Raw genomic sequence first — 27893 nt, 5'->3', positions numbered from 1 at the left:
GTAAGAAACTGATATGCTGCTGTACACAGATTCTAGGCAACTCGGCGGCCAACACAGCTTACCTCTTGAGTGAGCTCTACAAGTAGACGCTTTTGGTGCTCTAGGTTAGCATTGGAGGCCAGCGAGGCAAGCACAGATGTCGTGACAGCAGCTGGGTTGGCGCCTGCTGAGATGCGCTCAATCAGCTCGCTCACAGCCTGTCCCGACACTCTTGGTGGGGGAGGTGGAGGAGGTTCTTCAGTGGGCGTGGGGGTGCCTGCAATGCCCACCTGCAACAGACACACCCATCGCTTCAGAGGCAAATCCCAAAAAGGACAACACAACTTCCATATCAGTTACATGATGGTACTACACAGGCTCATTTCATTCCAATTTTCTGCACGCGCAGTGTGTTTATACGCAGCTGTGTCATTGCCAAGATGGCTTGAAACAGTACTATAGTCAAAACTCAAAAGTACGTACCCACTTTTATAATAACGGTTGAAACATAGTAGCGACAAATTACCGACAGTCTCTCATAGAGAAAAAAGCTTCCCGGGAATGCATGAGCCGTAGTGGTTGTCTTATGCCCACCGGTTAGTGTGAACCAACAGCACACCACATTAAGATTTTGAGCTATAAAAGTTTACTACGCCGCTGGACTTGCATACGTCACAATGTGCTGCAGACGAGTTTTCGTCATTCCAATAAGAGTGAAAATTTCCCGATCAAGTATTCCCGGTTCCATGCGATTGCAGAAATGTCTTTGCAGATAATCATAGAAAATAAATGAAGGTGAGGTGGTGACAATCAACAATCTCACCGGTATGACTTATCACTTAGCAGCAGGTTACTGCCTGGCGTAGGCTCCAAACTGGAACCTACAAAAACCGACACACTGTATGTCGCATGTACCCCTTTCTTACAGGTATGACTGCCCTTGGCGCTGGTCCACACCAACCCGGCATATTATGTGGGAGTGCCCACTACTCAACCTCGAACACCACCACATGAACACTGCGAACGAGCAATGGAAGCCACTGCTGTACAGCTTGGCCCTCGACGACTAGATCAGGCTCGTCCAGAGAGCGGAGCGGATGGCAACAGATACTGGAGCCCTGGACTAAAGGCCCATTAGTAAAGCCCCTTTAGATAAACCCACAGGAACTTTCTTTGCATGTACATAAATAAATAAATAAAGCTTGTTATACTGTATTTACTCGTGTAATGCACACACTTTTGTTTCTATAAAAAAGGGAGCAAAGTTAGGGGTGTGTTTATTTTGCGGGGCAAATTTTATAAAGCTTTTTTAGATGAGCAAAAAATGCAGTAATGAAAAAAAAAAAAGTTTGGTCACTTAGCTTTTTGCAATTTACATAAACACTGTTCGAAAACAGCTTCTTCGTTACACTTCACTCATCTTCGGTGGTCAAAGGCGCTATCTTCTGCAAGCTGCTCCCGTGCTGCCTGCACACGCCATAAAAGCAATTCCCGGCTATCTTTTCTCGCAATCGTTTAACCGCAACAACGGCATCTTCTGTGATCTCGAGAGGCACCCACAAGCATGTGCTATGACCAGGCCATTTGCACTGTAGCAAGTAACCAACATTGCAGCAAGCACTGAAGCATGAAAACAAACCGTCGTTAAGAAGATGAATGAAAAAATATGGCCGCCGCATCGCTGTCCAAATGAGAAGTAAAAGGCAGCCTATACCTTGTGTTCCTTGAAGTATGCGCGGATAACAAGTACAAAGAGCAAATCGCAACCGAAGCGAGAATCGGGAGTGCTACCATGTTGCAGAAAAAGCATGATTTGTTATTAAATGATAAGCTTTTTTTTTTTTTTTTTTCTAACATGAGCAGGGCTGGAAGTGGACTTGAGTGTTTTGGAGCCGCTCAGGGAGCAGGAATAATGCTGTTTTGAGGCAGCTTTGGCGCAGCAAAAGGGAAATTTTGGAGCAAGTTCGGAGCACTAAAAGGTGCGTTTTGGAGCAATGCGAATTATTTTGGGAACGACTTTCTAGCATCAGACATCATCGTCAATCAAAGATATTTCTCGTAAAAAAAATTACAATGGTTCGCACTAAACATACAGTACTAGCGAGCTTACCAGACTTAGCACCCACAAATATAATGGGTGTCTGTGATACAAAACATGCTCATTTAATACTCGCATTGAAACAAAAAGAAGTGAGTGAGTGAAACAACTTTATTGTTGATCCAGCATAAAGAAAAAAAGGAAGAGAAATTAAAGATAGACTAGCGTTCTTGGAGGTCCCGGAGCAGCAGCCTACTCGCGTTAAACCCATGGGGACGCGCTTTCAGCCGTTGGCGTTTCAGGATGCCAAGCACGTGCTGGACCACGTCTCTTTCGTTGCCTGGCTCTTGGCTCATTATTTTGCTGCTGATGTATATTCTGGGTGCTAAAAACGGGGAACTGTTTTTTTACGTGAACACTCCTACTGCAATGAGTCTCGCTAGCCACAGCAGCGTTGCAGCTGATGTTGCACCTAATGTGTGAAACGGCGTATAGGTAATCGCGGCAAACTTTCCTTGCAGAAAGTTTGTTATCCCCATGCTAGTTATAAACACACTACTCTGCTCATCTGTGCTTGGTCTGAAGTGAAGTGGGGACAAGCAAATCACTCAGCAAATCCGTGCACACGGTAGTGCAAGCCGCCCGACATCAACGACGTGGGCGGCCGAGGCGCCATTCTGCACGGAACTAACCAGTAGATTTTCAGAGTCCACGCGACCGCTCCGCGTTTCAATGAAACTGTTAGTTGTCGCTTAGTATCGTGGTAGAGAAGCGCACATATGTATCGCGGAAAGCCAATAGTGTCTGTTCTATCGCTATTTCACTCGCTGCGTATCCCAGACGAGCCAAAATGCTCTTTGGCGTCAGCACTAGGTGCTATAAAACGATCGTTCTGAGAGTAACAGCCTAGTATATTTTTCGCGCTTTGGCAGAATGAAGAAAAGAGTTTCTGGCGGGTACTTTTGGCAACATTTGCTGTGGTACTGTACCTGTTTCAGGAAATATACATTTGTGCTGGTAAGCGCGCACTGCCATTTACCCGTATTCCTGGCTGATACAAATTAGCGCAGTTTCACTGTACTGCTAGATAATTCACAGTTACTCATGCTGGTGCCACCACTATGGCGGGGAAACCACGGTGATAACTGCGATGAGACGAGCACTAGCAAACCGAAATACAACCAGTGAACACCTATACCGCTTCGATACAACGAGATCGAATTACACTGGATATGGATGCGACTGCGTCCTGTCCTGTCAACAGTCAGTGTTGCTCGGTCGACGATAATATTCGGCTAAATTTGCGGCTTGCTTTTCCAATAGACAATTATCGCCGAAATTGCCGTTTACGCGCAGCCTAACGCAGCAGCTTAGATTGGTGCAGCACTTCCACCCCTGCATGAGACGCGATGGCAACGAATGGCCCTTTGCGACAGCCATGGCGACAGCAAACCCTGTCGTCGTCACTCAAAAATCACGGGCGTGTGGGCGGGCCTTAAAATTTCGTATTTGCAGGAAGCGACCGTCGGTTGGTGTCGGCACTTTTGTGACCTTCGCTTGCTGTGAGCTAGTCAGCTGCGATGCCTCCACATTCGCACTGTTCGCGAATCCCCCTGTGGTGCATGAATGATTTAAAAAAGAGGTGGAGCGCTGTGGACAGATATGAAGAAAAACAATATGGCAGCGGGCGAGGGGGAGAGTGAGCAAAAAGGAAGGGGGTTGGCACAATAATAATAATACAATAATAAAAATATGGAAGAGATCCAACGGGTAAGGAGGCGCAAGGTGGCGGTTAGCGGGACTACAGCGAACGAATGTAAGTGGTGCATTTATTACGCGGGAAAAATGAAAATCAAAATTTTGATGACTTAAGTTGGGGTTCCGTTTGTTATCGAATTGCATTCATTACGCACGTAAATACGGTAAATAAAATCTAGGAGACTTTAGCGTTGGGTAGCACACAAATTGAAAACATAAGGAAGACTTGGCAAGAATGCCATGGGGAATGGCACGATTGCTCAAGAAGTTTTCTTTTCATCTGGTTCGAATGGATAGGTGTCATCTAGTGGGGCCCACTTGAACCAGGCAAGCGCAAAATTTTGATTGCACAAACATCGTGCATTCTACTTCTGGTGTGAATGCCTTGCAGCAGCGCAATTACAAGTGAAGTCATTCTTTTTTAATCATTTTTTTCCTTGAAAAAACCTAGGCAAATATGACGTGTTTATGCACAAACCGTCACAAGATGTTGACACCATCGTCCAGTAATCCTCCCTTCCTACAACTTTTTAAGTATGCCCAATGATGCTTCCGAAGTCTTCCGATTTGGAGCACTTTGGAGCAGCGAAATTTTCCATATCGAAGCAATCTGGAGCAGATAACTTTAAATCCTGGAGAAGGAAGTTGCATTTACGTTCAAGAACATAAAAAAATATTCTGAGGCTCTTGTAGAGAGCTAGAAATATTTAGATTTATTGCAAATGTCATGGAGCCAATCATCTTAGAAACACTCCCTATTTCAGTTGATGATGCAAGAATAATGGCATCATGCTGTTGAGCATTCTGAAGAAACTTATTCAGTGATTATTTCTGTAGCAAATAAACAGAATACTTCTTGATTGAAATTGTACTTTATGAAATAACAATATAAATACACCTATGTGGTTATCAGCAGATATCGTAGACAAACGCTGTGATGCTAGAGACTCGCACAGTCCCAACTGCGTTTCCATAAGATGACTTCAAAAATAAAGAAAAGTTCTTTTTCTTTACAAACGAACAGACCGCTGGGCGTAACATGATCCCATTCAGCTAGTCTTAGAAAGCCAACCTCCTCCAGCACTGATATCTGTGCTGAAACCTACAGGACTTACGGAAAGACACTCCCCGAAAAAACTTTTTTTTTTATCATTTGTGCTAGAGACTTGGAAATTCAGCTAATTAGAGAGTTCTTCGTGTAGGTTTCAAATCTACAATTAGTTTTTGTGTAGCTGATATAGTTATTGAGTTATATTACACTAAATGACAAATTATAGCTGTCTGTACGGGCACATTTTCATGTACTAAACTTTTCGAAAAAGTATCGTGCTATGGTTTACTTAGCTCTTTGCATATCATAGAGTGCCGATATATAGCAAAGAAATGTGTACAGTTACTAGAAAGTGCTAAAAAAATTATGAAATTTCAACCAGTGTTTCTTTCAGTTCCCTGAAATATAACCTTGTTTTATTGTAATTACTACTGAGAGGTAGCGCAATTTCAAGTAGATATCGGCCCTCTACATACCTTCAAGAATATGCACGCCAAATTTCGTTAGTATGCGCCAATCCTAAGTGTACGAAAGGTTTCCTGGAAAACATGCAAGTTTCCAAAAATTTGAAAAATGAGAAAAACAGGCTTGAAAGTTACAAAAGCATGTATTCCTGAAAATTAAATTGTTACGATTTGAATCTTCAATTACATTGAATAGCGGCCTTTACGGAAAGCACACAAAGTGTTCAGAACCCTCCCGCACTGTAGCTTGGCCCTTCACGGCTCCTACGGTTGGTCTCCTCGGTGCGAGCCCTTTTTCACTGCACTCAGACGGTGTGCCTTTGCTTCTGCCGTGCGCTTCAAGTTCATTTTCTTTATGCGCAGGTCATCGCAACGGTCAGTGTGCATGGCCAACTCTTCTAGAGGAAGTACTCCAATCTCTTGTAGGACATGCTCAAAGCTGGCATGGCCTTTATTATACCACAGCACGGCAATAGCTGTGGCTGTCTCCACAGATGTCTGGGAAGCAAATTTCGTTTTTGGACACACTGCTGAGTGACTCGGCTGCGTTTTGCGTCTTTCCATCGAGGCACCGAGCCAGGAGCTTATCAGTAAGGCGCTTATAAATAGGCATAATTTCCAAGCCCTCTGCTTTATTCAACAAGGGGGTGTGGCCTTGTGTAGGCCACATCCCCTTTTTGCTTCAGCATGCCTATGCTTTTATGGCTACTGGCTCCATCACTGGAGCAAGAATGAAAATAAGAGGCCCATATAACAGTGTACATGCTGCGGACACTGCCCTTGTTATTTGTTGTAGCTATTTTATAATATGTCTGCAGCTTCTGAACGGCTGTGACTTTTAGCTTTTCCCCACATTGCAGTGGCGTTGCCATTTTTCGCAAAGCAGTGCCTAGGCGTTTTGAGACGTGGTTGGTGCACTCTTCTTTTTCGATGACAGTATTGCCATACACCTTTGCCTTACAGACAGCAGTCTAGGCCTTGCTGTCGCCATCACTAAAAAAATTTGTGAAGCGCAGTGGGGTATTGTATAACAATGTCCTCTGCCATATGCGCACTGCTGCTTCAGATTCCATTGCATGGGATGAACACTGTGTTTTTTTCACAAACAGGGTGGTGAAAGGCTTCCCTATTTCTTCATCACCACCTCTGTCCTTGTGTATACTGCAAGCGAGGCAGTAATTCGAAAGGACCTCAAAGTCGAGGCAAAGACCTGTGTCCAGGGACACAGCTGTGCCCACTCCGTTGTGGCTTTTATGGTCCCTTTTTTGCCAAGTGCCGTCCAACATGACCGGCACATCGCCGCCGCCAACGTTGTCCTTCGTGATCCTTCGTGCCTCTTCCAAGTTTTGGCTAACAGCCTTCATAGCAGCACAATGGAGCTTCTTGGCAATACCAGAAAATGTCTTTTGATGCATAGGTTTTGGCAGGCCGATGATCGCACAAAATCGCGAAAGCTGGTCATGTCCTGCACGTATGGCATGTGCTGGCAAAACAGCCTGCACGTTTATGGCGAAGCGGTCGCGCGAGCTCTCGCTGTCGTAGCGAATGTTCGCGCTGGGGTCACCGCGCTCGCCGGCCGAGTTGATTCACTTTGATGTATGCGTAGACGAAAGCACAGACTTCGGGCACTCAGCATTGTAGCAACGCAGCTTTAAGAAGAAAGAAAGTCCTTTGCGTTTCTCAACTACTTCTCGGACGGCGAGTTTCCGTTCGCAGCAAGCGGGGCATACCGAACCTGCCATCACTGCTGTCAATGCGCCAATCTCGCACACCAACGTGCTAGCAGCATAAGCACCAGTCGACCATGTCTCACATTTGAAGAATTCCATCTTCTTTTGTGATGCGCTGACGAACTCCGCAGCAGCGTCGATTTCAGAAATGTCGTGGTTGCCAATGTCGTGGTGACCAATGTCAGCGGTAGGCCTAACCGGAGCATCGCGGGCGTCGTTCGCCGGAGCGGCTCACGTCATTTTCCTCGGTACTTGTGCCGAGTTCTGTACTTTCGGACGTTGGAACTGCTCTTTTTCTGGCTTGTCATTTCAAGGAAACGTGGAGTGAACACGGAAAACTGCTGCTAATGCGAAGTGAACACGGAAAACTGCTGCTAGCAAGAATGCACGGCAGCGGTGATACAGCTTCACTACATGTGACGGTCGTGTCTTCTTTCTCGTTTTTCTTTTATTCTCCGAGAATATACGAGACAAGTGGTCATACAATCTTGGAGGAGAGGGGTGACTCTGCGTGCCCTGATGATTGCAAATGGCGGGTGGGGCTGCCCAACCGCGTCGCAACAATGCAAACGGCGCAACTTTTGCGACTTTTGTTAAATTCTGGTGTCACCGCCGCTCACTTCGGCGCACTTTTCGGTGACTTTTCGTGCAAACTGTGGCTTGATAATTACAGAAATGAAGGTTCATATACCAAAGATGACAATACAAAGTAAACCAAAAAAGTGATTTTTTAAAAATAAAACCACGACTTTTCGACCCACGTCTCCTCTTACCAAACTTCATTTTTTGTTAGCAGTGATATTTTATCGATATTTTATGTGGCTAGGGCGTTCTGTCTATACTCCAAAGACCCCCTACTGTGTCCTCTAGAGAGAACTGTATAAAAAAAGCCTCACAGGGTACCTTATGCATATGCCTAGGATGACTCAAAGACAAGAAACATTTTGTTTTTAATGGGATAGCAATTTACGGACATTGTCGACTGGTTTCTGCAGGCACAGTGAGTGCAGCCGGAAATTAAAAAAACTAGGGCGGAGGGGTGTTGCAAGTTGATCTGAAGGGTGGTAGGCAAAAGGTAATTGTACGCTATATATGCCATGGCAAAAAAAATATCGAAGGTGGGGGTGGGTGTGCATGCCCCCCCCCCCCCCCCCCCGCTACGCCACTGGCCGTCATGTTCTGTGTAATGCACTAATCAAAAACATTTCAGAGTGCACTGTGTCTCTCACAAGCAAGTTAAAGCGCACGGGCGGGTGACGAATGCGGCAACAGAAGAGCCGACCTACCACCTTTGCACTAAGGACGGATGCGATAACATCACCCTGCATGCTAGGCCTCCCATTGACTGTTGCTCAAGCAAAGAGGAACGCGCCGTCCGTGTCCAAGGAGCAGAAAGGAGCTACGAACGCGAGGGGGGGGGAGAGGGGTGTGTTGCTATAAACTTGATTGCTGGCGCACGCGCTATTTACGGCTGGTATACCCTTCTACCTTGTACTCTCAACGCGAACAGACTGTGTGAAAAGTGGTTCGTTTTTTAGAGGGGCCATATAAGGTTATGCACTGAGCCTTGATCGCAAGGCGGCCACACCATCGTCGCACCATTTTGGAGGTCCATTCGTACGTGATGTTCGTGCTGTACAGATAGAATCACACTTGTCTAGAGCAGCGGAGTGTGTGCTTGTTGACACCGTTCTTGACCGAGGCTTCCATCTTACGTTAGCTACAAGTTTCGGTTGATGCTTACATTATAGCACAAGGACCTAACACGCGGTACGACCGTGTTCGGTATCATTACGGCATCTCTCTTTACATATTCTTGAAGAAAACGCCAGCTGAAGCGGCCGCCTGGGGGCTCTAGACAAGTCTGAGTTCATTTGTATGTGCATCAACGTGCAGATCTTCCAGGGGTCTATAGCCACCCAAATAGCGGATACCGAACACCGCCTGTGCACTAAGTTCTTGCGAGTGCGCGGACCTTGAAAATGGCAACCCCGCCACTAGCGCTTCTCATGGATGACGTCAAGCCTTATTATTTGGTATAACAATACTATTTGTTGGTATTGCATTCATTGCTAAGAGCATAAGTGAAACTAACAAATTATATCTTTTAAATCTGATATTGTGCGACTCAAAAGAATGTGGCTAAAGGGATAATCACCAATCTATTTGCCAAAGCGATTTTTGTGCTGTCAGTTATCTAAACAAGAAGCAAAGGTTAGTAGCACAGAAAATTTACAAGCAGTCTCATTATGCCTCGAGACTGCGCGCGTCAGCTCCTGCACCGTTCAAGCGATGCAGCAGCCTCCGTGCCCTCTTCAAAACGAAGCAATAAATGCAATGCTGTGTCGTCCCAATTTTTTTTTCATTTTTTTTAATCGTCAGCTATTGACTTTGGAAAGCAAGAGGCGGACATAACAAAGTGCAGCTGCTTCAAAGTGAGCCTTCCGACACCAGAGTCGCCAGCGATGGTCCCACTAGTGAAAGCTGCAAGTATTAAAACCGAATTGCATCTGCTTCGACCAGGAGGAACACTTTTATCAAGGGAGGACGCAAGGATCAGATCGCGAAAATTGCGAAAAAAAATTGATTTTTGGAAATCACTCATTTCAGCATCTGCAGTGTCTATTCTATGCCGTACCAAACCGATTTGGCTGAAAACCAACCCCAAATGCCAGAAAAAAGTAAGTTTGTCAGCGCGATCGGCGAGAAAGAGGCTTAGAATCGCACAAAAACCGATGTTCGCAAAGCAAGTGTTCATTTCTCGTGCCACTGATCGCCGCCATTTTGGTATCCTTCGAAACGTCCATGCCTCGCTTTCCCGCTTTCCAAACGTCACCGGCAAAGAAGAAACGCACAAAAAGCAAAAAAAAAAAAAAAAAGAGCACATGGTCATACGAGCAATCCGAGGGTCGTTTTATAAAACGAGGCCTCCGATTGGCTGTCACGCTGCAAGGAGGCTCCCCATTGGGTGCTGTCACGACAATAGAGGAGGAGCCACCGTGGTCGTCTGCAACGAAAACCACGTTTCGTGCACGTTTTTTGACACTTGTTGCACGCACGCCGTTATAGAATCACGCTTGTTTTCGACGACTCACACGTTTGGAAAACGAAAACGGAAGCCTCCTACTGCGAAAAAAGGGTGGTGGTTAGCGGGAGCAGCGGAATATCCAACGACTGTTCTGGATTCAACGGAACACGGGAATGACATGCCAAGTTGCCTTGCACCACATCACCCTCAAGAACGCGGTGAATCCAACAGTCGCACTGTGACAACATTAATAACGCCATCGTCTGGTGATCGTCACGGAACACGGTCAACGAAGGACGCATCCAATGCTTCCCCGAGTACAACGACTCTCGACTCTCAGTGCGCAGGCGCTCGCTTGCGTAGCCAACTTGAAATCTCCGACTAGCATTCGGATGAAAGGTCGCCGTCAAAGTCTGCAAAAGTGCACCCGTTATTTACAAGCCATCTTCGTCCGTCGACAAGTTTCGACGTGAACGATGATTCACCGTGTGCGATCGCTTCAAGTTGCTCAACGCCGTCGACCGCGCGCCGAAATGAAATCGCCGACAGCCGTTGGGATCAAAGGTCGCCGTCGCCGGCAAAGCCTGCGGAAGCGCATCTCTTATCAGGCAGCGTTCCCCGCGCGTCGAGGAGCTTTGACGGGAACTTTGATTCACCGTGTGCCAGTTGTTCGAAAAGTTACGCAACGTCGTCAACCGATCATCACACCATTCAGGCGCACTTGGAGACTCGCTACGTATCAGCGGGAGCGGTGAAGGCGCAAGCATCGAGCGTTCGCTACTCGCTTCGCGCGGTGTCCGCCACCCAGCGAAAGCTGTCTTTTGGGCCAGCAATGTGAAAAAGAAACTTCCGGGACACCTGGAGATGAATTTATACTTATGCAAGCTGTTGCTATCAACGCAATGCTGGCTAACAATCTCTGCCAGAAATGCCAAAAACATTTTCTGGGCGTGAATTTTGAGACAAGGCTGGGTCTGGCAGTGAAAATGGCACTGTCATGCAGTCCTAGTGGCAGCATATCCTCCCACTGGTCTTCTCAAAAAATGGATGACTCCCGAGCGTTTGATGTGAACATTCGCTCAATGCAAGCTATACAAATCATTGGCAAGGGACAGACTGCTCTGAATGACTTGTAGACCACCATGAACGTTTCTCAACGCGGCTTACATCATAAAACCTACCAAGGTCATTTGAAAAGGTTATTCAAGCGTGCAGCTGAGGTGGCTTCAGACAACGTATTTGCAGATGCTGTTCGTACTGTCAAAAGAGAGTACACGGAGATGGACGTTGGTTTTTTTGGAATTGTCACTGTTGTTTACGACGGCACCTGCATGACACGTGGTCATCGACCACATTTTGGAGTTGGCTGCATAACCGAGTTCCATACAGGGCTTGTGCTTGAAAGAGTTGCTTTATCTAATTTCTGCCTCAGATGCGATCTAGGACCAGCAGAGGACGACCCTGTGTATCCCCAGTGGAGGCAGCACCATCAGTGCCAAAAAAAACACAGACGCTGGATATGGTCGGATGGAGGTGGAGGCTGCGCTGCAGCTTTTTGGCCGCTCATTGGCCAAGAATGGTCGAAGGTACTGCAGTGTGGTCTGTGATAGAGACAGCAGAGTTTTTCAGGCATTGAGTGAGGAGCAGCCCTATGGATTTATACAAATAACTAAGGAGGGCTGTATGAATCATGTGAAGAAGAGAATGGGCACAACGCTCCGCACTCTTGCCAGCAAGGCAAGAAAAGGGGAGCCACTAGGTGGAAAAGGAGGCCTCACACAAGACCTCATCAAGAGGCTTACCAATTATTATGGAATAGCCCTCCGCAACAACAGCAACGATGTGGCGGCAATGCACAATGCCGTGATGGCGACGTATCACCACGTCACATCGACAGATGAGAGTCCTCACTATGAGCTATTCCCCCCTGGTCCTACGAGCTGGTGTACACACCAAGTTGCAGAGGCACAAGGACATGCCCAACAAGCCCACAAGTACAAGCTTTCCAGCAAAGTTTCCACAGCGCAATTGCCAGTGTATGAACGCCTTGCCGACCCACAGCTGCTAGAGCGGTGTAAAGGAGGGAAGACACAGAATGCAGCCGAGAGCTTGCACATTCTGTGATTTGGTCTCTACTATTCAAGGACCAACATGCCTCCCTTTTTGCTGTAGAGACAGCGATAAACGAGGCAGTAATGACATATAATTTGGAATGCGCACGTATGTACTCGGAAACGTGTGTTACATTGGGTGCGCGTCTTGGTTCCATGGCCCTCCAGAGGGCTCAAGAAAAAGACTGCCTGCGTCTCAAAAAAGTGCATAAAAGTAAAGAAACCAAAAGACAGAGGTCCAAGAAGATGCCTTTTCGCAGCTATGCAAAAGACTATAGCCCTGGGGCATTTTAATAAAGGTGCAACATTTGCAAAACTTTAAAAGCCATTTCCTGTGATTTTTTTTTTTGTCGACCACATTGCTCGTGGAAAGCATTGCGCGACTATGGCCGGACCGATTTTCATTCTGTTTGTTTTATTGTAACTCATAGACTTTGCCATAACTGAAGGCAGTCTTCAAATATTAGATTAGGCTTCCATTTTTTTTTAATTTCACAATTACTGAAAGGCAGGACTTGATGAAGTACATGCATATGCAAATATTGTTAGGGCATTAAAAAAAACTGGCACTGTCTTCGGCTACAAGCAATATGTATACATATATTAAAAGTTATTCCAGCACTTAAGAAAGTTTCCTCGCTGTGCGAGACTCTCGACGAGCGACAAACTTAAGAATTTTCATTAAATGAGAACTAGTAAAGATATCTTTATAAAAATTTGCATTCATCTTTTTAATGTGATTTTTAGTGTGTATCCCGAATTTCATGAACGTAGGCCATGAAACAAAAAAGTTACAAACGATCCCCACATCCCCCCTTAATGAGATGACTTTAAAAGAAAAAGCACGCGAGACTTTTTAATTCGGTCCCCAGCAACCTCGAGTTCGAAAGGACAGGTTTTTTAGGGGCTTTACCACCACAGCGATTATGAAGGTAGATGTGATGGTGAAAGGAATTACGAAAAAGCACTTCCGTACTCTCCATAGATAAAGTATATTAGGGGAAAAGTGTCAACGCATTCCCACCATTCATGTGTTTTTCTGCAGACACAAAGCACGGAAAATTAGATCGTGATGTCGGAAATAGACGTGACAGACATTCTGGCGGAACCCGCGCAATTTTTAGTGAAAATTGCTTTATTACATGCTGCGCAACTCTTCTAACAAGCTACCAGCAGCATTCATGTAACGGAGGACATGCACCAAAGAATTGCCGCCACAGTTTCACGCTACCGATTGGACTAGCTATCACGAGCCCATGCAGAGAGCGCATTTACCTGCGGACTTGCTCAACAGAGTTGCGTCGGCACCAAACATAGCATCGTGGATTTTAGGACGTCTGTGGGACCGTTGTTTTTCAGCATAACGAAATAGGTATGTGATTGTGACTTTGGTGGCCCCAAGAGCAAAGTTTACATGTATTGACACGCCGGTGTGGCTATTGCTGGTGATAGACGCTCCCAAATTCGACATTGACACAGTTCCGGTTGATATTATAAGGATTGCGCAGAAAATGTGATTTGGCACACTTTGGCACAGTTGGCGCAGAAGTGGGAGCACTCTATGTCGGCGGCTGTGTACTAAAGGTGGGCAGCATTGGGCATGGCAACTGTGCCATCAAAAGGCCTGCTTTCAGGCCACCTATGGGTGATTTGAAGTGCGCTAATGCAGTGAATACCACTAAAATATGATTTTATTTAAAAATAAACACTCCCTTGGCACAAAAGTAGCACTATGAGGTTTCTAGACCATTATTTTAACAATTCCCCTTTGGCTTATTATTTGCCTTTAGTGTACAAAGGTGCAAGCAAAACATGCAACATTTCCGTAAAATGGGTGAGAATTTTTTCCGTTACAGGTGACCCCACCTCATTCTCTTCAGGGTCGTAGGGTACATCCTCATCATCTACCAACGGAGTCCTTTCTTCAGACAATGCCGATGACGAAGGTTTTAGCCGGGCTTGCCTTGGCCGCTTTTCTAGGGGTGGCGTGTAGGACGGTTCGTAAGGCTCCTCGTCATCCGATTGTCCACCTACAGAGGTCTCTGCCAGTGGAGGCGTCAATGACACTGCCTCCGAGCGATCAGCCCACGATGACCTGCAAAATGTATGCAGCAAATCCAATCCAGGAAATGAGCACTGACTTTGCACAGCTAGCTGACAGCATCAATGCAATATTTAGCAAGTAAAGTCAGCTGCCCATTTTTCGGACATTCTTGAAAATCCTCGCCCCTTAGGGGAAGCACCTAAAGGTCTTAGAATGACAACTTTGCTGCAACATCAAGGTGTTATAGAGTGACACATACCAAGAATCTGAAGGGGGCCACTGTGACAAAATGTTTTTACTAAACTGAGAGATTCACAAAGTGAAAAATGAGAACTGAATGCGAGAAAACACGAATCTGTATTATAAACCCGTGTGAACAAAAGGTACGGCACATTGATCATTTACATCTATGTGAGGCTGGGATTTCAGTCATGGATATTCAACACTTCTTGACTTTTGCTCGAACAGAAAGCCATGATACCAGGGATAAAGCAGTTTGGGATCAGGCAGTTGTGTGTTCACTGCCGAGTATTGGTCTCGACACCACTTCATTCGGGTGACAGATGTTCAGCCACATACCACTCAATAAGATACACTCACAATCCATGAGAATCTGCCTGTGTTTCTGTCATAAAGCCACTTGTATCTAGCTTTTCACCCATTTTGAAGGATACAGCAACATGTCAGCGGATATGTGCCACCTCCGAAAAACAAAGCAAAAAGTGAACACATGGATCGTGATAGTAAGCGCAACATGTTTTATGCTCAAGTTTCACTTCCTTGCAATAGATTAAAATAAGTCGCAGCATGATCCTGAAGTAAATGATGGGCGAAGCTCCAGGGGATAATGTGGGTAACCATGATTGCTCTGTTCACTCGAACATACAAATGAGTGACAACACAGTATAGACAATGTTGTTTTATTGGTCATTATAGCAGTCAACTTCACGAGGGCCTTCTGCGGGTGAGAGTGCTTTTACAATTGTTTTTCTCCTTGCAGAAAGAGAATGCGTGGTCTCGAACGTGTTAGGTCTTTATCATCATCGGTATTTTCGTCATCGCGTGTGATGAGGGACATGTCTCGACCCAAGGAGCTTCACCCATAAAAGCTGGTTTGTGCCATGCAGAGCAACTCTGTGATAGCCTTAGCATTGAGGCGCATGGTAACACTGACTATGCTATAATAAAACTCCCCTTACCTCTTTAGTTACCACGCCTGTTCAAATCGATCAACGGTGATCGACACTTTTGATCGTCGATTTTGGCATGTAGAATTCGTTTCTGTTGCACTCAGCACTTTCTAGTAGTTAGCCCGGCCACTCAAATTTCAGAATCAATTTGAATTTGCCTGTTTTGGAAACACACTGATTTCTGACAGACATTTGCGTGAACCAATATACATGTGTTGGGAAAATGCACCTGGCTGGCAAACTAGACAGAAATGAGTGCCATTTGTAGTTATGCTACAGTATTATCAAAGTTCGAAAAAAACCTTTGCAATCTGACAATGTTTGGAAGTATGAATTGCCAGAAATTTATGCCAGCCATTCAATACAGACCTGTCTGCGTGTCAGAGAAAATTTATTTTACAAAAAATATTTCCCAAGGTCAGCTGTATGTATACAGTGCAAAAGTGGCCTTCTAAACCAGTTTCCATCAGCTTTGGTTTCACTAGTATCGTTATACAGTCGAGCCCACATATAACGGCACCACATAAAATGAGCTTTCGCTTATAGCAAATGATACCCACGTGACCGGAAAAATATACAATATTGCAATAGAACAAAATCGCATTTACAGCTAACGTCTCTGAGCGCCGCCAATCAATTACAGTGAACGGAGTCGGTACTTCAGCGACTTTCCAGGAAACCACTTTTGACCACACATAAGCCATCGGAGAAATGCCTATAGATTCTTATTGTTAAATGCCGACCCTGTCTCCGCACCCCTCTAGTTGTCGCTCTCCCCGAGCTTGTTTTGTTATGTGCCCCTCCATCCTCTTTGTCGCCCAGCTGCTCTGAGCACCTTGAATCACCAGACAAGGCCAGCGTTTTCACAATGCCACCAATCTTTTTGAAGACTGGTCGGCGAATTAGTCAGTCCTCAGTTTTTGATCGCTGGTTTTGTCCTTGGCGTTGCCGGCCTGCAGTGACCAGACCATGGGCCAACATTGTCGGCCAACGACTGTATCCACTCGTCAGCACTTTGTCTGGATCAGTGTCGTATCGTTCCAGTGCACGTCCAATCCTACCCCACCGACTCTTATAATTTGCAATTAGTTCCGTGTTTAGGACCTGTTCACTCACTTTGCACTCGGCACAGCATGCACTCCGCAATGCTTGTGGAAGCGTAAAAGCAGCTGTTACACGAAACCAATAGCGAATTATCGAAGTCGGTGAAGCCACGCAAACCCGCCAACGAAAAAAAAAAAAAAAAAACTTTGGTTTTTGCACATGTAGGACTCTCCCAAGTTTTCCTACGCATGAGAGGCACGTTTCATGGACCTTTTAAGCAAGCTACCAGACCTGCCAGACCTGCATTAGGTCACAAGGTCACCTTCCCATTGCATCCTCCCCTATCTTCACTCTATTGCAACTCCTTGCCCTTCTCTTGCAGGTCTGCTCTCCTCTCTTTATCAGTCAACCATCTCCACTGCTCCGCGGTGCCAGCCACGCTGGCTTGAATTCAGAAGTTTAGTTTCCTGACTAGAAATGGGCCCACAGCTGTTCCACACATGCTGGCTTCTACGTCGCGCGTGGACGTTTTGCTCGCTTTTGGTGTGCTTGTGTAGTCAGGATGGTGGACGGGAGGCCTTCCGCACTTTTTTTGTACCGCTCAACAAAACGTCGAAAGTGTGACTAGGCGCCGCGCTGTGGAGCGCTCACTCTTGTATATTGACCGCCCGGCAGCCAACATGCCGCTTTAGGTGCCCTGGCATTCAGCTGTGTAGATGGTGAAGGCATTGTGGCCGGAGGTGATGGCTACATCAGTGTGAAACTGTTTTCGCGAGGTCGACTTCGTCAGCGTCCTCCCGATGCCGAGCCTGAAGCTCCACACAGAATCATTCCGTCCACGATTTGTGGCAGCACGTCGCAGACTCCGACGTGGAAGAGCAGGCACTACATGTGTTACAATGATTTCTTTATGGCCTATGATGCTGACACCGCGAAATCGTGCATGGATGAGAGCATTGTGAATGAAGTGCGCAAGAAGTGCGATTTGAAGGAAGGAATCGGATGGCGAAGACGAAAATGAAACATATGTATCACGGACTTTTTTTAGAAATAAAAATTGTGTTTTGATTGGCAACTTTTTTAAAGCTGTGTTTCATTTACTACGAACTTCAGGATACAGTGAATGGATCCCACGTCACACTCCAGTTCAATAAAGCGGGCTCGACTGCATCAGACACAGGGCCGCACCTAGTGCCATTAGTCACTCCTATGGCAGCGGCGTCACGCACACATGGGTGCGCATCTGAGTTGCAAAAAACAAGTGCAGCTCCAAACTGTTTTGCAACAGCACCTGAATTGAGTGAGGATGAGCTTAGAGGCCGAGGATGACAGCACCTTAGCTTCAAGTTTTATGGCGATGATATTTTGTGTCAGCCTCAAGTTGTCTCCTCCACCGCAGGTATGTAGCTTCTGACCTTCGTGCACAATCTTATAGCTACTCCGGTTATGTGCGAGGTCCACATGTCGCCGAGGCGCGGTGTGCTGACGCCGGCTGTGAAGCCTCTCCTCACGGCAAGAAAGCAACCGGAGCACATCTTGGCAGAAGCAGCGCGAGGCGTTTTAGAACTGCGCGCAATATTGTTAGTTTCTTTAATACGATGAGCAAATATGCAAAAGAAAATGCTTTGATGCATATACTGAAATGCCAACCTATGCGGAGAGAGGTGGCTCATGGAAAAAAGTGACGCTAGCCAAAAGAGCGAAGTTATTTGGGCATCTGACTTATACAGAGATAAATCAAATCATGGGCATCCATCTATATTGGAACACCAGCAGGCTCTTATTAAAAAAGAAAGAATGAAAAAAAAAGAAACTAAGAAAAGTTCACGTGTGTCTCACGAAAAACCAAGCAATGCCTCACCGCATCGCCCAAACAAAGAAGCAGCCGCTTGGTTCAGTTAGAAAGTTGCCTGTCCTCCAAGAAAATATGGTACAGTCGAAAGCAGAACTTTATCTTCTACTGTATGTATTCCGTTGTCCGAGTAGTGGATGCTTTGCATTGCAGCCGTACAGGCCACAGTCTGTTACATGGTCATGGTCTGTTACATGGTCATGGTCTGTTACATGGTCTGTGGAATCCTGGTTTTACGTCCCCCGGTTTCACGACGACCCGCATTTTACGACCGATTTGTCCCGTTCCGGCGAAATCACCATAGACGCAATGCATTAAAACCTCAATTATCCGACTTCATTTCACGCCAAACGCGCGCCCCACAACGATAAGCGCGAAGCGAGGGGACAAAATGGCAAACAAAAGGGAAGTGCCACGGGTGTCTTTTGCCGCACCAGCCGGAGCAACCCTTCGCATGCCGAGTGCTTTGAAAAACAATTCATTTTGGCTTTCACCTGCCGGTCGTTCGTCTTCCTTTCACCCTATTAGCGGCTGTGAAAGCCACGTAAAGGGGCGCGGTTGTGGTTTTCCCCATTTTTCTAACCCTCTTTGAACGATCATCTTTCTTTCGTTCTTGTCGCGTGACGGCGTCTGAATGATTTTGTTTTCTCTAGGGAAGACTAACTTATGTAGCATCTTTGTTGAGGGGAAGGAGGGAGGCATCATTAGGATGTAATGTAATGAAATCTGATTTAATGCTTTATTATTAGGACTTACGCGAAAGCGCATCTCAAAACGATGGCTCGTACCTTCCGCGGTGCAGCTGCTGTCTGCTATTAACAATCACCCTTGATAAATGAATGCATCGCTCCCGTTACGGGAGCTTGTACAACAATGCCCATAACTGTCTGAACTCGTAGTCATGCATACACAACCGTGGATGCAGCTCTATAAGCGTCTTCTCGAGCATGTCACCTCCGCTTACAGTAATGGCGTACCCGCTATCGAAGATACGCTCACTTTCTCGAATACAGAACCACTGGACACGCAATGCGCTCCGAGAGGCAGCGGAGACTGAGGAAGGAGGAGGCACCGGCCTATCTGCGGCACCTTCCTTCTTCCTTCATGCGCGACTCTGAGGCACACAGCGCATACGAACGGCAGCGCTGGGCGTTGAGAGGGTGTTGGCGCCAACCGCCAGCCACGTCGTATGTGCGACATCAAATGGCGGCTTCACCACGAAAGCCAATAGAAAAGCGCTTCAGAAGAGTCCAATGACATGCCTCTGAAATGCGAACTTTTCTTCTGCTCCTAGCTTTCGAAAAGCGGTCGGGAGAGTCAGCTAGGATGCCTTGGCCCTCTTTTTTTCTTGGAGTGCACGTGTTGTCTATAAACGTATCGCACGACTACGCGAGATGTCATGAAAGCGCTCAGCTTTATTGCTCGGCGAAAAGCTGAAACTCATCGAAGAAGCTGAGAAGCGGCAAGGAGCCACAAAAGCAAGTATTTCCCGGGAGCTAAAGATAGCGGAGTCTTCATTAGAAACTATTTTGGCTAACAAGGCTTCGATTCTTCAGAACGCAATCAAGTTCAGACTGAAGCGGAAGAATGCGAAAGAAAGCGAACACGAAAATTTGGAGAAAGTGCTGGTAAACTGGCTGCTTCAAGCGCGCTCTGCCATCAATATTGATGGCGCCATCCTCAGAGAGAAGGCCGACTTTGTGGCGTAGCGCCTGGGCATCAATGATTTCAAGGCATCAAACGGGTGGCTGGAAGCTTTAAAAAGAACAATATCATCGTCCTCAGCCGCTCCTGTGGAGAAAGCTCCTCCGTAGACGTTTCCACAGTACAGGAGTGGAAAGGGTCACCGCCGAATTTGATTGCAGAATACAAGCCTTGCAACATTTTTAGCGCAAATGAAAGTGGCATATTTTACCACATGCAGCTTGAGCAGACCCTTACTTTAAAAGGTCACAGTTGTAACGGAGGGAAGCACAGTAAAGAGCTCTCGACGGCCTTGTTCTGTGTCAACGAGTACGGTTCTGAAAAGCTGCCAGTGCTCATAATAGGGAAATGTGGCAAGCCACGGTGCTTCACGAATTCGCAGACGCTGCCTTGCAGGTACGACTTAACAAAAAGGTGAGGATGACGTCTGCTATATTCACCAAGTTTCTACAGCAGTTAGACAACAAAATGGGTGCGAAGGCGAGAAAAATTCTCTTTGTGGTGTAGTGATACGTATCCCGAAAAAGTATGGCCACTAGCGTGGGTTCTGTCTTAGCGAGCCGCAGCCATCGCCGTGGCGAGAACACGATACTGTTCAAGATCACAACACTTTATTGCCTGCAGCAACACCAAAAACGCAGTACAGAGCCCATTGCAAAGGCGCGGCAAGAAAGCAAATGGGCTTATCCATGCCACAAGCAAGTAGTACTACACAGGGTGCCGCGAGCACGTATCCGTGGTAAAAGTGATTCACGGAGACACCGGGACCAAAGCCCAGTCGCTCGAGCAAGGGCAAAGGCGCTTGTATTGGCTTCGGAGAGATATGGGTCGGTGTAGCATGGCCACGCTCTAGGACACCGTACCGCTCTTCGGCCTAGCGTTTGGAAGGGGGGCGACACAAGGTAAGCGTTCGTCGCGGGCGCTGTTGGCGAAGTCCGAACGACAAACCCCAAACAAAGGGAGCCGACGGACGGAAAAGAAAAGCTTGCTTACCCCCATGTCATCCCTGGAGAGGTCTCTCTCACTCCAGACGGGCGCCCGTGAAACCTCTCCGGAAACTTTGTGCGCGGGGCCACAGTCGTCAACCACTACCGGGTGAGAGGGGTTAAACTTCATTCTTCGATCTCCCAGTGCAGCAGACAGCGGAGGAGGGGAGTCATGTCGGGACATGAGAACGGAGAAAGAGGCTACTACAAAGCCCGCGCAATGGCGGCAGGCTAGCCTCAGTTCCCACAGTAGATAACGCGCCATGCCACCAACTTGACATGACCTGCGAAACATCAAGATTGTGTTTCTCCCGCCAAACTGCAAAAGCAGCCTGCAGCCGCTGCATGCCGGAATCGTCAAGTGTGTAAAGCAGGGCTACAGAAAGCGGCTTGTGCAGCGTCGGTCGGCTAGTGGCAATAGAGCGAAGCTAGGAGGAAAAGAAAATTTCCTTGCTTGACGCCTGTGGGGATCTGAGGCGTGCCCACTACCATTTCGGGGCATTCTGCCGTACAACCGCTCCTTTTCCCTTTCCGTGCTCTGGTAAAGGCGCGTGACGATAGATGGCGTGCGGGTGCGGCACGTGTTTTCGGGGGCTGCGAGAATCGGGAGGCCGAGCCACGTGTGCACCGAAAAGTCTCTCTGCTCTGTAGGTCGGCGCCCGGTAAGCACGTGTTTTCTTTGTCCGCGTCCCCTTTGGGAATTGCCGGACTGTAGCCTGCCCGGGGGCCATGTCATCCCGGCAGGCGTGCTTACTTGAGTACTAGTTTCGGTACCGTACGCTAAGCCAACAGCGGTGCCTAGTGCTTGAAGTGGTCGCATCACACCAGGTCACACATGCCGTAGGGCTACGCGTACGAGATTTGCCCTAACTTTCGCGACCAGGCCCAGTGGCCATCGTGAGAGTGCGCAGCATAGCCGCAAGGGGCCTTTTCCCGACCGGCATGTCAAAGCTCGCCATTGCCAGCTGCGACATGCTCGCAGTTTCCCCTTATAGTGAACGTTCGCGTACAAGAGCCTTTGTTTTCCGCGTCTCGGGAGCGGACGTTGTACTGTTGTTCGGGGTGCCGCCAAAGGCAATAAAGTGTGGTGTATTTCTGTTATTTGAACACTGTCTGTTCTGCCGCGCCGCGCTAAATGCCTTGATAGTTGAACACACGCGGAGCGGTGCACTACACGCAAGTAGGTGATGGAGTCGCGGCCCTGTGGCTTGTGAAGCATGACGCAAGTAGGTGATGGAGTCGCGGCCCTGTGGCTTGTGAAGCATGAATCCGCGGTGATCATCCGCTACGGTGAGTAGCGAGGTCATCACGCGCTATGCACATCATCGCCAGTTCGTGGAGCGCAGTGTCGCAAACCACAATTGCTAACTCATTTAAACATTGTGGCTTCGTGCGAGAGGCTACTTCCACTGCTGGTGACTCCACATCCTCGATGGACGAGGATTCAAGCGCCATCGGCGACGACAACGACGACTATGAGCGTTTGAACCGGGCTACTGCGTTTGCTAAATTCGTGAAGGCCGACGACAACGTTGCCACCTGCGGTGAACTGTCACTGGACGAAGCAGTCGCGGAACTTCTCGGTGGCGACGCTACTGCGACGTTGGACAATGACGATGCTGCTGCCGCAGATTCTGCCGTCCCTATGGCATTAGCCAATATCCTACAGCACATAAATGGCATCAAGAGCTACGTATGTACACGTGACGCCGCAGAGAACATGCTTTTGGACATTTTGAAGCTTGAGGGGAAGCTTTTGCGGGTGGGCTCAAAGAAAGTGCAGAAGAAGCTTGCGGATTTTTCTGAAGTGTGTGCCATGTTTCGCTACGGCTGTTGGGAATCGCGCAAGAGTTTTGCGGCGCACTCAAGGTTCGTTTCAATGAATCATAACTAGTACCTGTGCGGCAGTGTTCTTTTCCCTTTGTTTTAGAGCCCTGTAGAGTTTGTAGATAGGTCGCATTAAATTTCTCGCTAATACGCATGCTACGTTTTTTTTTTGTGGGCGTAAATTTTCATGTTTGGATTTTACGATGCCCGCATTTTACGACAGTTTTGCGCAGTCCTGAGAAAGTCGTAAAATTGGGATTCCACTGTAATTATTAACAACAGAGGTTCATCAGGTAAAAAAAAGTACAAATCCATGGCTTCTTGAACAGTAAAACTAATTTCTATTTAGAGAAGGAGAACCTAACATCCCGAAAACTAGCATCGCGGAAGGCCCGTAGGGATGTATAGTCCCACTGCATAATTTCAACTCAAATGTCAATAACTTAAGGTCCTCGCAGCATTTGACTTTCAAAGTGAACTAGATAATACAGCTACACTTGAGGCATTCAATAACAACATTTTCCCACATTTCTCACTGTGGCACATGCTATTTCAAATGATAAAAATGCACTTTTGAACCGTTGCATAGAGAGAAAAAAAGCTTGTGGTGCCTATGTCAACTCTGGTGGCGGTTAGCTGATTTCGTTAGAGCCGCTAAAATTTCGTTTACTTGATTCACAAGCATTCATCATTTATATGGGTATAGCTCACCAAAAGAAGGACACAAAAAGAAAGACACACACACACAGCGCTAAGTTGCAACTACAGTATTTTTCGGTGTATAAGTTGCATTTTTCCCCTGAATTTATCGTCAGTGCGACTTATACAACGGTGTGACTTATATACAGTCAAAATCAGATAAGATGCCGCAGATTTGGCGACCTGATATTACAGCCACGCTTTCTTCGTCGGGTGGTTCGCCGTGTGCCCTCTTTTGTGGTGCACAAAAACCACATTTCAGAAAAAAATAAAAAAAGTGATAAATTAACTTCCTAGAAATAGTAGCACTTATTTAGTTTTGCACAGAAAATAAATAATTATTGAGGGGGTGAAAAAAGTATTTAAAATTATAAATATGTGAAGGAAAGTTTGCATTTCAGACAAGAGCCGATTCGTTTGCCATCACTTCCGGCCATTATAGCAGTTGTGGTTGTTGATATTGTGCATTCTAGCGCAGGCGCAGCGGCGTTGTCGCAGCATCCTCGCTAACCATGGCACCACATGGAAATTGTGCTGCAGGGAGAGAATTCGATATCGCTGAAAAAGTAATCCAAGACTGTCGCAAGGCTCACATCATCCTCCGGACAATGAAGTCTACAAAGAAAGCCAACCGCGGCAAGAAGGCATGCTGGCCAGACCTTGAGCAAAGCCTGCGAACGTGGGTGCTAAAACAGCGAGCCGAAGGAAGAGGCCTGTCTACAGTGCAGCTGCGCCTGAAGGCGAAGGCTCTGGCAGCGGAGACTAACACTGAGGGGTTCAGTGGTGGTCCATCGTGGTGTTTCCGCTTTATGCGGCAGAATCAGCTTGTCATGCGAATCCGGACTACAGTGAGCCAGAAGCTACCTGACGACTTTCATGCGCAGCTGGAACACTTAAGCTCATTCGTGAGGGAGGGAATTGCGAAGAAGAACGTCAGCGCGAGCCACATCGTCAACATGGATGAAGTTCCCTTGACCTAAGACATCCCGATCAGGAGAAGGGTCGCCGAGAAAGGCCAGAAAACTGTGACGGGGAAGACAACTGGCCACGAAAAGTCTCACTTCAGCATTGTACTCGCCTGCTGCGCAGACGGCACCAAGTTGCCTCTCATAGTGATATTTAAGCGGAAAACTTTGCTGGAGGATATTTTCCCTCCTACAGTGGTGGTTCAGGCGAATGCGAAGGGTTGGATGGACGATGAAATAATGGGTGTGTGGCTTGACCGCTGTTTTTCACGTCGACCCGATGGACTCTTTCACGTGAAGCCAGGAATGCTGGTGATGGACAGTTTGCGGGCTCATATCACCAACGTCTTAAAAAAAAAAAAAAAACAGTTTGAAGCATTGGGTGCCTGTAATCATTCCCGGCGACATGACCAAGAAAATTCAGCCGCTCGGCATATCTGTCAACCACAGCTTCAAGGCCGTTATGCGATGTTTGTCGGAGTCATGGATGTTGAAGAGAGAGCACAGCTTCACTAAAACAGGTCGCATGAGACGCGCTGAATTTGGCGAAGTGGCGAAATGGGTGAGTGAAGCTTGGCATTCGATTTCTGACAAGACAATTGTGGCAGGCTTTCACAAGGCCGGCTTGATCCCCTGTGCGGCCGATGTTGAGTCCAATTCGAGCGGATCGGAGGACGACAGTAACGGGCCAGCAGAGCTACAACCCAAAATAGATGCACTGTTTGTGAGCCACTCAGAGGAAGACGACTTCGATGGTTTTGATTCATCGGAATAATAAAATATTTTTGACTGGAAATATTGCTTTTATGTTTGTTGAGAGGCACTCCCACAAGTCTGCCAACAGCTGGAAACTTGCCACAGCGGCGGCCACCTCAAGCATGCATTTTTGCAATGCTTTGTCATGACGCGACACTCGCTGGCCGGATAAGCAGGTGCGTTATATACCGTATTTACTCGATTCTACCGCGCCCTCGATTGTAACGCACACCCGGTTTCCACGACGAAAAAAGAAAAAAGTAAGACATTGATTGCGACGCGCACCCATTTTTCTCATTGGCCCGCACGATCACACCACTAGAAAAAACGACTCCTTTCGGAAGCGTCTTCCATTTAAATATGAGGTACGGGGGAAGCTTGTGCCCATCTGACGTGTAACATAGCACTGCCGTCACTGTAGTTTTACCGTGGACCGATGTCAGCACGCAAACTTGCTTCGCCCCCTTCTTCTCGTCGGTTGTGGTGCCAGGCATGTCGAAGAGGAGTCTGATCGGCATTCCTGATTTGCCCAAGCAGGTAGTCGTTTGCCGCAAGTTTAGGACGAACTTGTGAAAACTGAGGCTTTTCATCGTACTCTTCCGGAAACTTTTTGCATATGCCCGTTCGCCTTCGGAGGGAAAAGCCTTTCCTCGTCATAAAGTTAGTTAGCCAGCACTTGCTCGCTTTAAAACTGGCTCTGCATTAGCCCTTTTTTTTAAGGCTAACTGCATAACCCGCCCTTGGAGCAGTTCTGTGGTCATGGGCCGCTGTGCCGCTCGCTGCTCAAGCGCATACTCGCCGAGTAGCTCTTCAATTTGCGGAAACCGACCCTGCTGTGGTCCACTGAAGCCTTTGCATGAAGCTTTGCTGTCGACAATCTTCTGCTTTTGTTTCCGCCAGTCCCGCACGCACGTTTCGGGAACTTCGAACGACCGCGATGTGGCCCGATTTCCGTCCGTTTCTGCACACGCAATGACTTTTCTTTTAAAAGCAGCATCGTGATGCACTCGAGTTTTTGGAGTCGGCCCTTCCATGCCGTCGATGCTAATGCACTACAAGATGAGGAACTCCTCAGCACATGTACGAAGTGCCGCACATGGGAAACACATAGGCAGAAATGGCCGACGCGCCATGCCGACGCACGGGCGGCACGTAGGGGGCGGCCATTTTGGAAATGCCGATGGCAATAGAATGACCGTATTCATTTTTTTTTGTACTCGATTTTCATGCGCATGCGATTTATGAACTAGCTTAACCGGAAAAAAGGTGCACATTAGATTCGAGTATTTACGGTACGCTTTTTTTGTAAAAACTGCCATTTTGAGGAGGGTGCGACTTATAGACCGGGAAATACGGTAATGTTTTATTTGCGATTTGTGGGGAAGCACGTGCGCGCACAGCCTCCCTTTCCCTTTTTACGGCAGCGCGAAAGCCTAGTTGCAGGAATACCCACACGGCCGGCGCTCGTGCTCCCCCCCCCCTTCCTGGCGCGCGGAAGGGTCCCCCCCCCCCCCCCCCCCCAGCGAGAAAAGGTATTCTCGGCATGGAGAGGAAAACTGGGGCAGGGGACAAAACTGGCGGGCGGACGGCCGCACGGTCTCTCTCTGACACCGGCCTGGAAGAAGGAGGCCGAACCTGCGAGCCGAGGAGGACAACGACCAAGGAGTAAGCGTCTACCCTTTTTTCCTGTACCATCTTCTCGTGGCATTTTCGCGCTATTGTTAACGCCTAGCAATAAAGTGCCGTTTTGTTGATCTAGTCTGTTGTCTTATTTGCCCGAACCTGTGTAGCTGTAACGAGACGAGCTACGGATAGGGGATGTTAATCGTGCACGGTACGACTGTGTGCCACTGAGGCATTAGTTAGGGTTCGTCAGCCGTACATATGACGGAACCGCTACAGATCACACATGCTATTTATACAATGTGTGTCTCTCTTATTGTGTCCTTGTCATGGTGTACTATACGTGTATAAGTGATGAACCCAAACAAACTAGCCCGGCAACCTGCTTTCACAAGCATTATTCCAAAAGTAGCTAACGTCTCTGGGTGGTCGAACTAGGCGTCGTAGAGATAGTGGCGTTGAAACGAGGTGCGAAGTATCTTCGCTATGGATATTTAAGGTTAAAATTTTTTTTGTGTCCTCCTGTAACAAAAACACACAAGCAAAGTTCTACCGAACTTACCATGTGTTCAATATATAGTAGTAAAAGAGAATCAAGCAGAGGGTTTCTGATCTACTGCTGGCACTTTGAAGAAATTTCTAAGTACAGTATTTGTACTTTGTGATTACTTCTTCACACACAAGGTAGCAAACGAGTGGTGTGCACTTGCCTGGATTTGCCAGAGGGTGGCCTGAGGCGGTTCTTGTGTCGCACTATGATGCCCAACAGCATGTGTGGCCGACCGGACTGGAGGCCTGTGTGCAAAGATAGTTTTTTTTAAAACCCGTATTCTAGTCCGATTGCCCCATTGGCACCCTGTTAGGTACCAGTCATGTCGACCTCATAGATCCCTTTCTTTCACGAGCATAGATAGCAGCATTATGCTCAGCAATACAACAAACGTACACCAGTGACTTCCAGTGCTCCACTGCTACTGGCGAGGAAAAAGTTGGAGAGCACACTGAATGCGACTACCTCGTACAGTCAAACTCTGCTACAACTAA

General features: G+C 47.3%; 1 protein-coding gene across 4 annotated transcripts in view; it reads right to left on the bottom strand.

Annotated features, from left to right (window-relative positions):
- The window catches only part of pps (protein partner of snf), a 385339-nt gene that overhangs the window by 16203 nt on the left and 341243 nt on the right, over nucleotides 1-27893 (bottom strand). For all 4 annotated transcript variants that reach the window (XM_075886389.1, XM_075886390.1, XM_075886391.1 and 1 more), the window contains 3 exons: nucleotides 27560-27644; nucleotides 14026-14254; nucleotides 63-269 (listed from right to left, as the gene is read on the bottom strand). In XM_075886389.1, coding sequence (XP_075742504.1) covers nucleotides 63-269; nucleotides 14026-14254; nucleotides 27560-27644 — 521 coding nt within the window. The remainder of the gene's footprint in view (nucleotides 1-62; nucleotides 270-14025; nucleotides 14255-27559; nucleotides 27645-27893) is intronic.

This window comes from Rhipicephalus microplus, chromosome 2 (genome assembly GCF_043290135.1).
Source record: "Rhipicephalus microplus isolate Deutch F79 chromosome 2, USDA_Rmic, whole genome shotgun sequence".
Taxonomy (NCBI): domain Eukaryota; kingdom Metazoa; phylum Arthropoda; class Arachnida; order Ixodida; family Ixodidae; genus Rhipicephalus; species Rhipicephalus microplus.
Note: the sequence above shows the minus strand (reverse complement) of the source record. Positions and strands in the feature narration are given on the sequence as shown.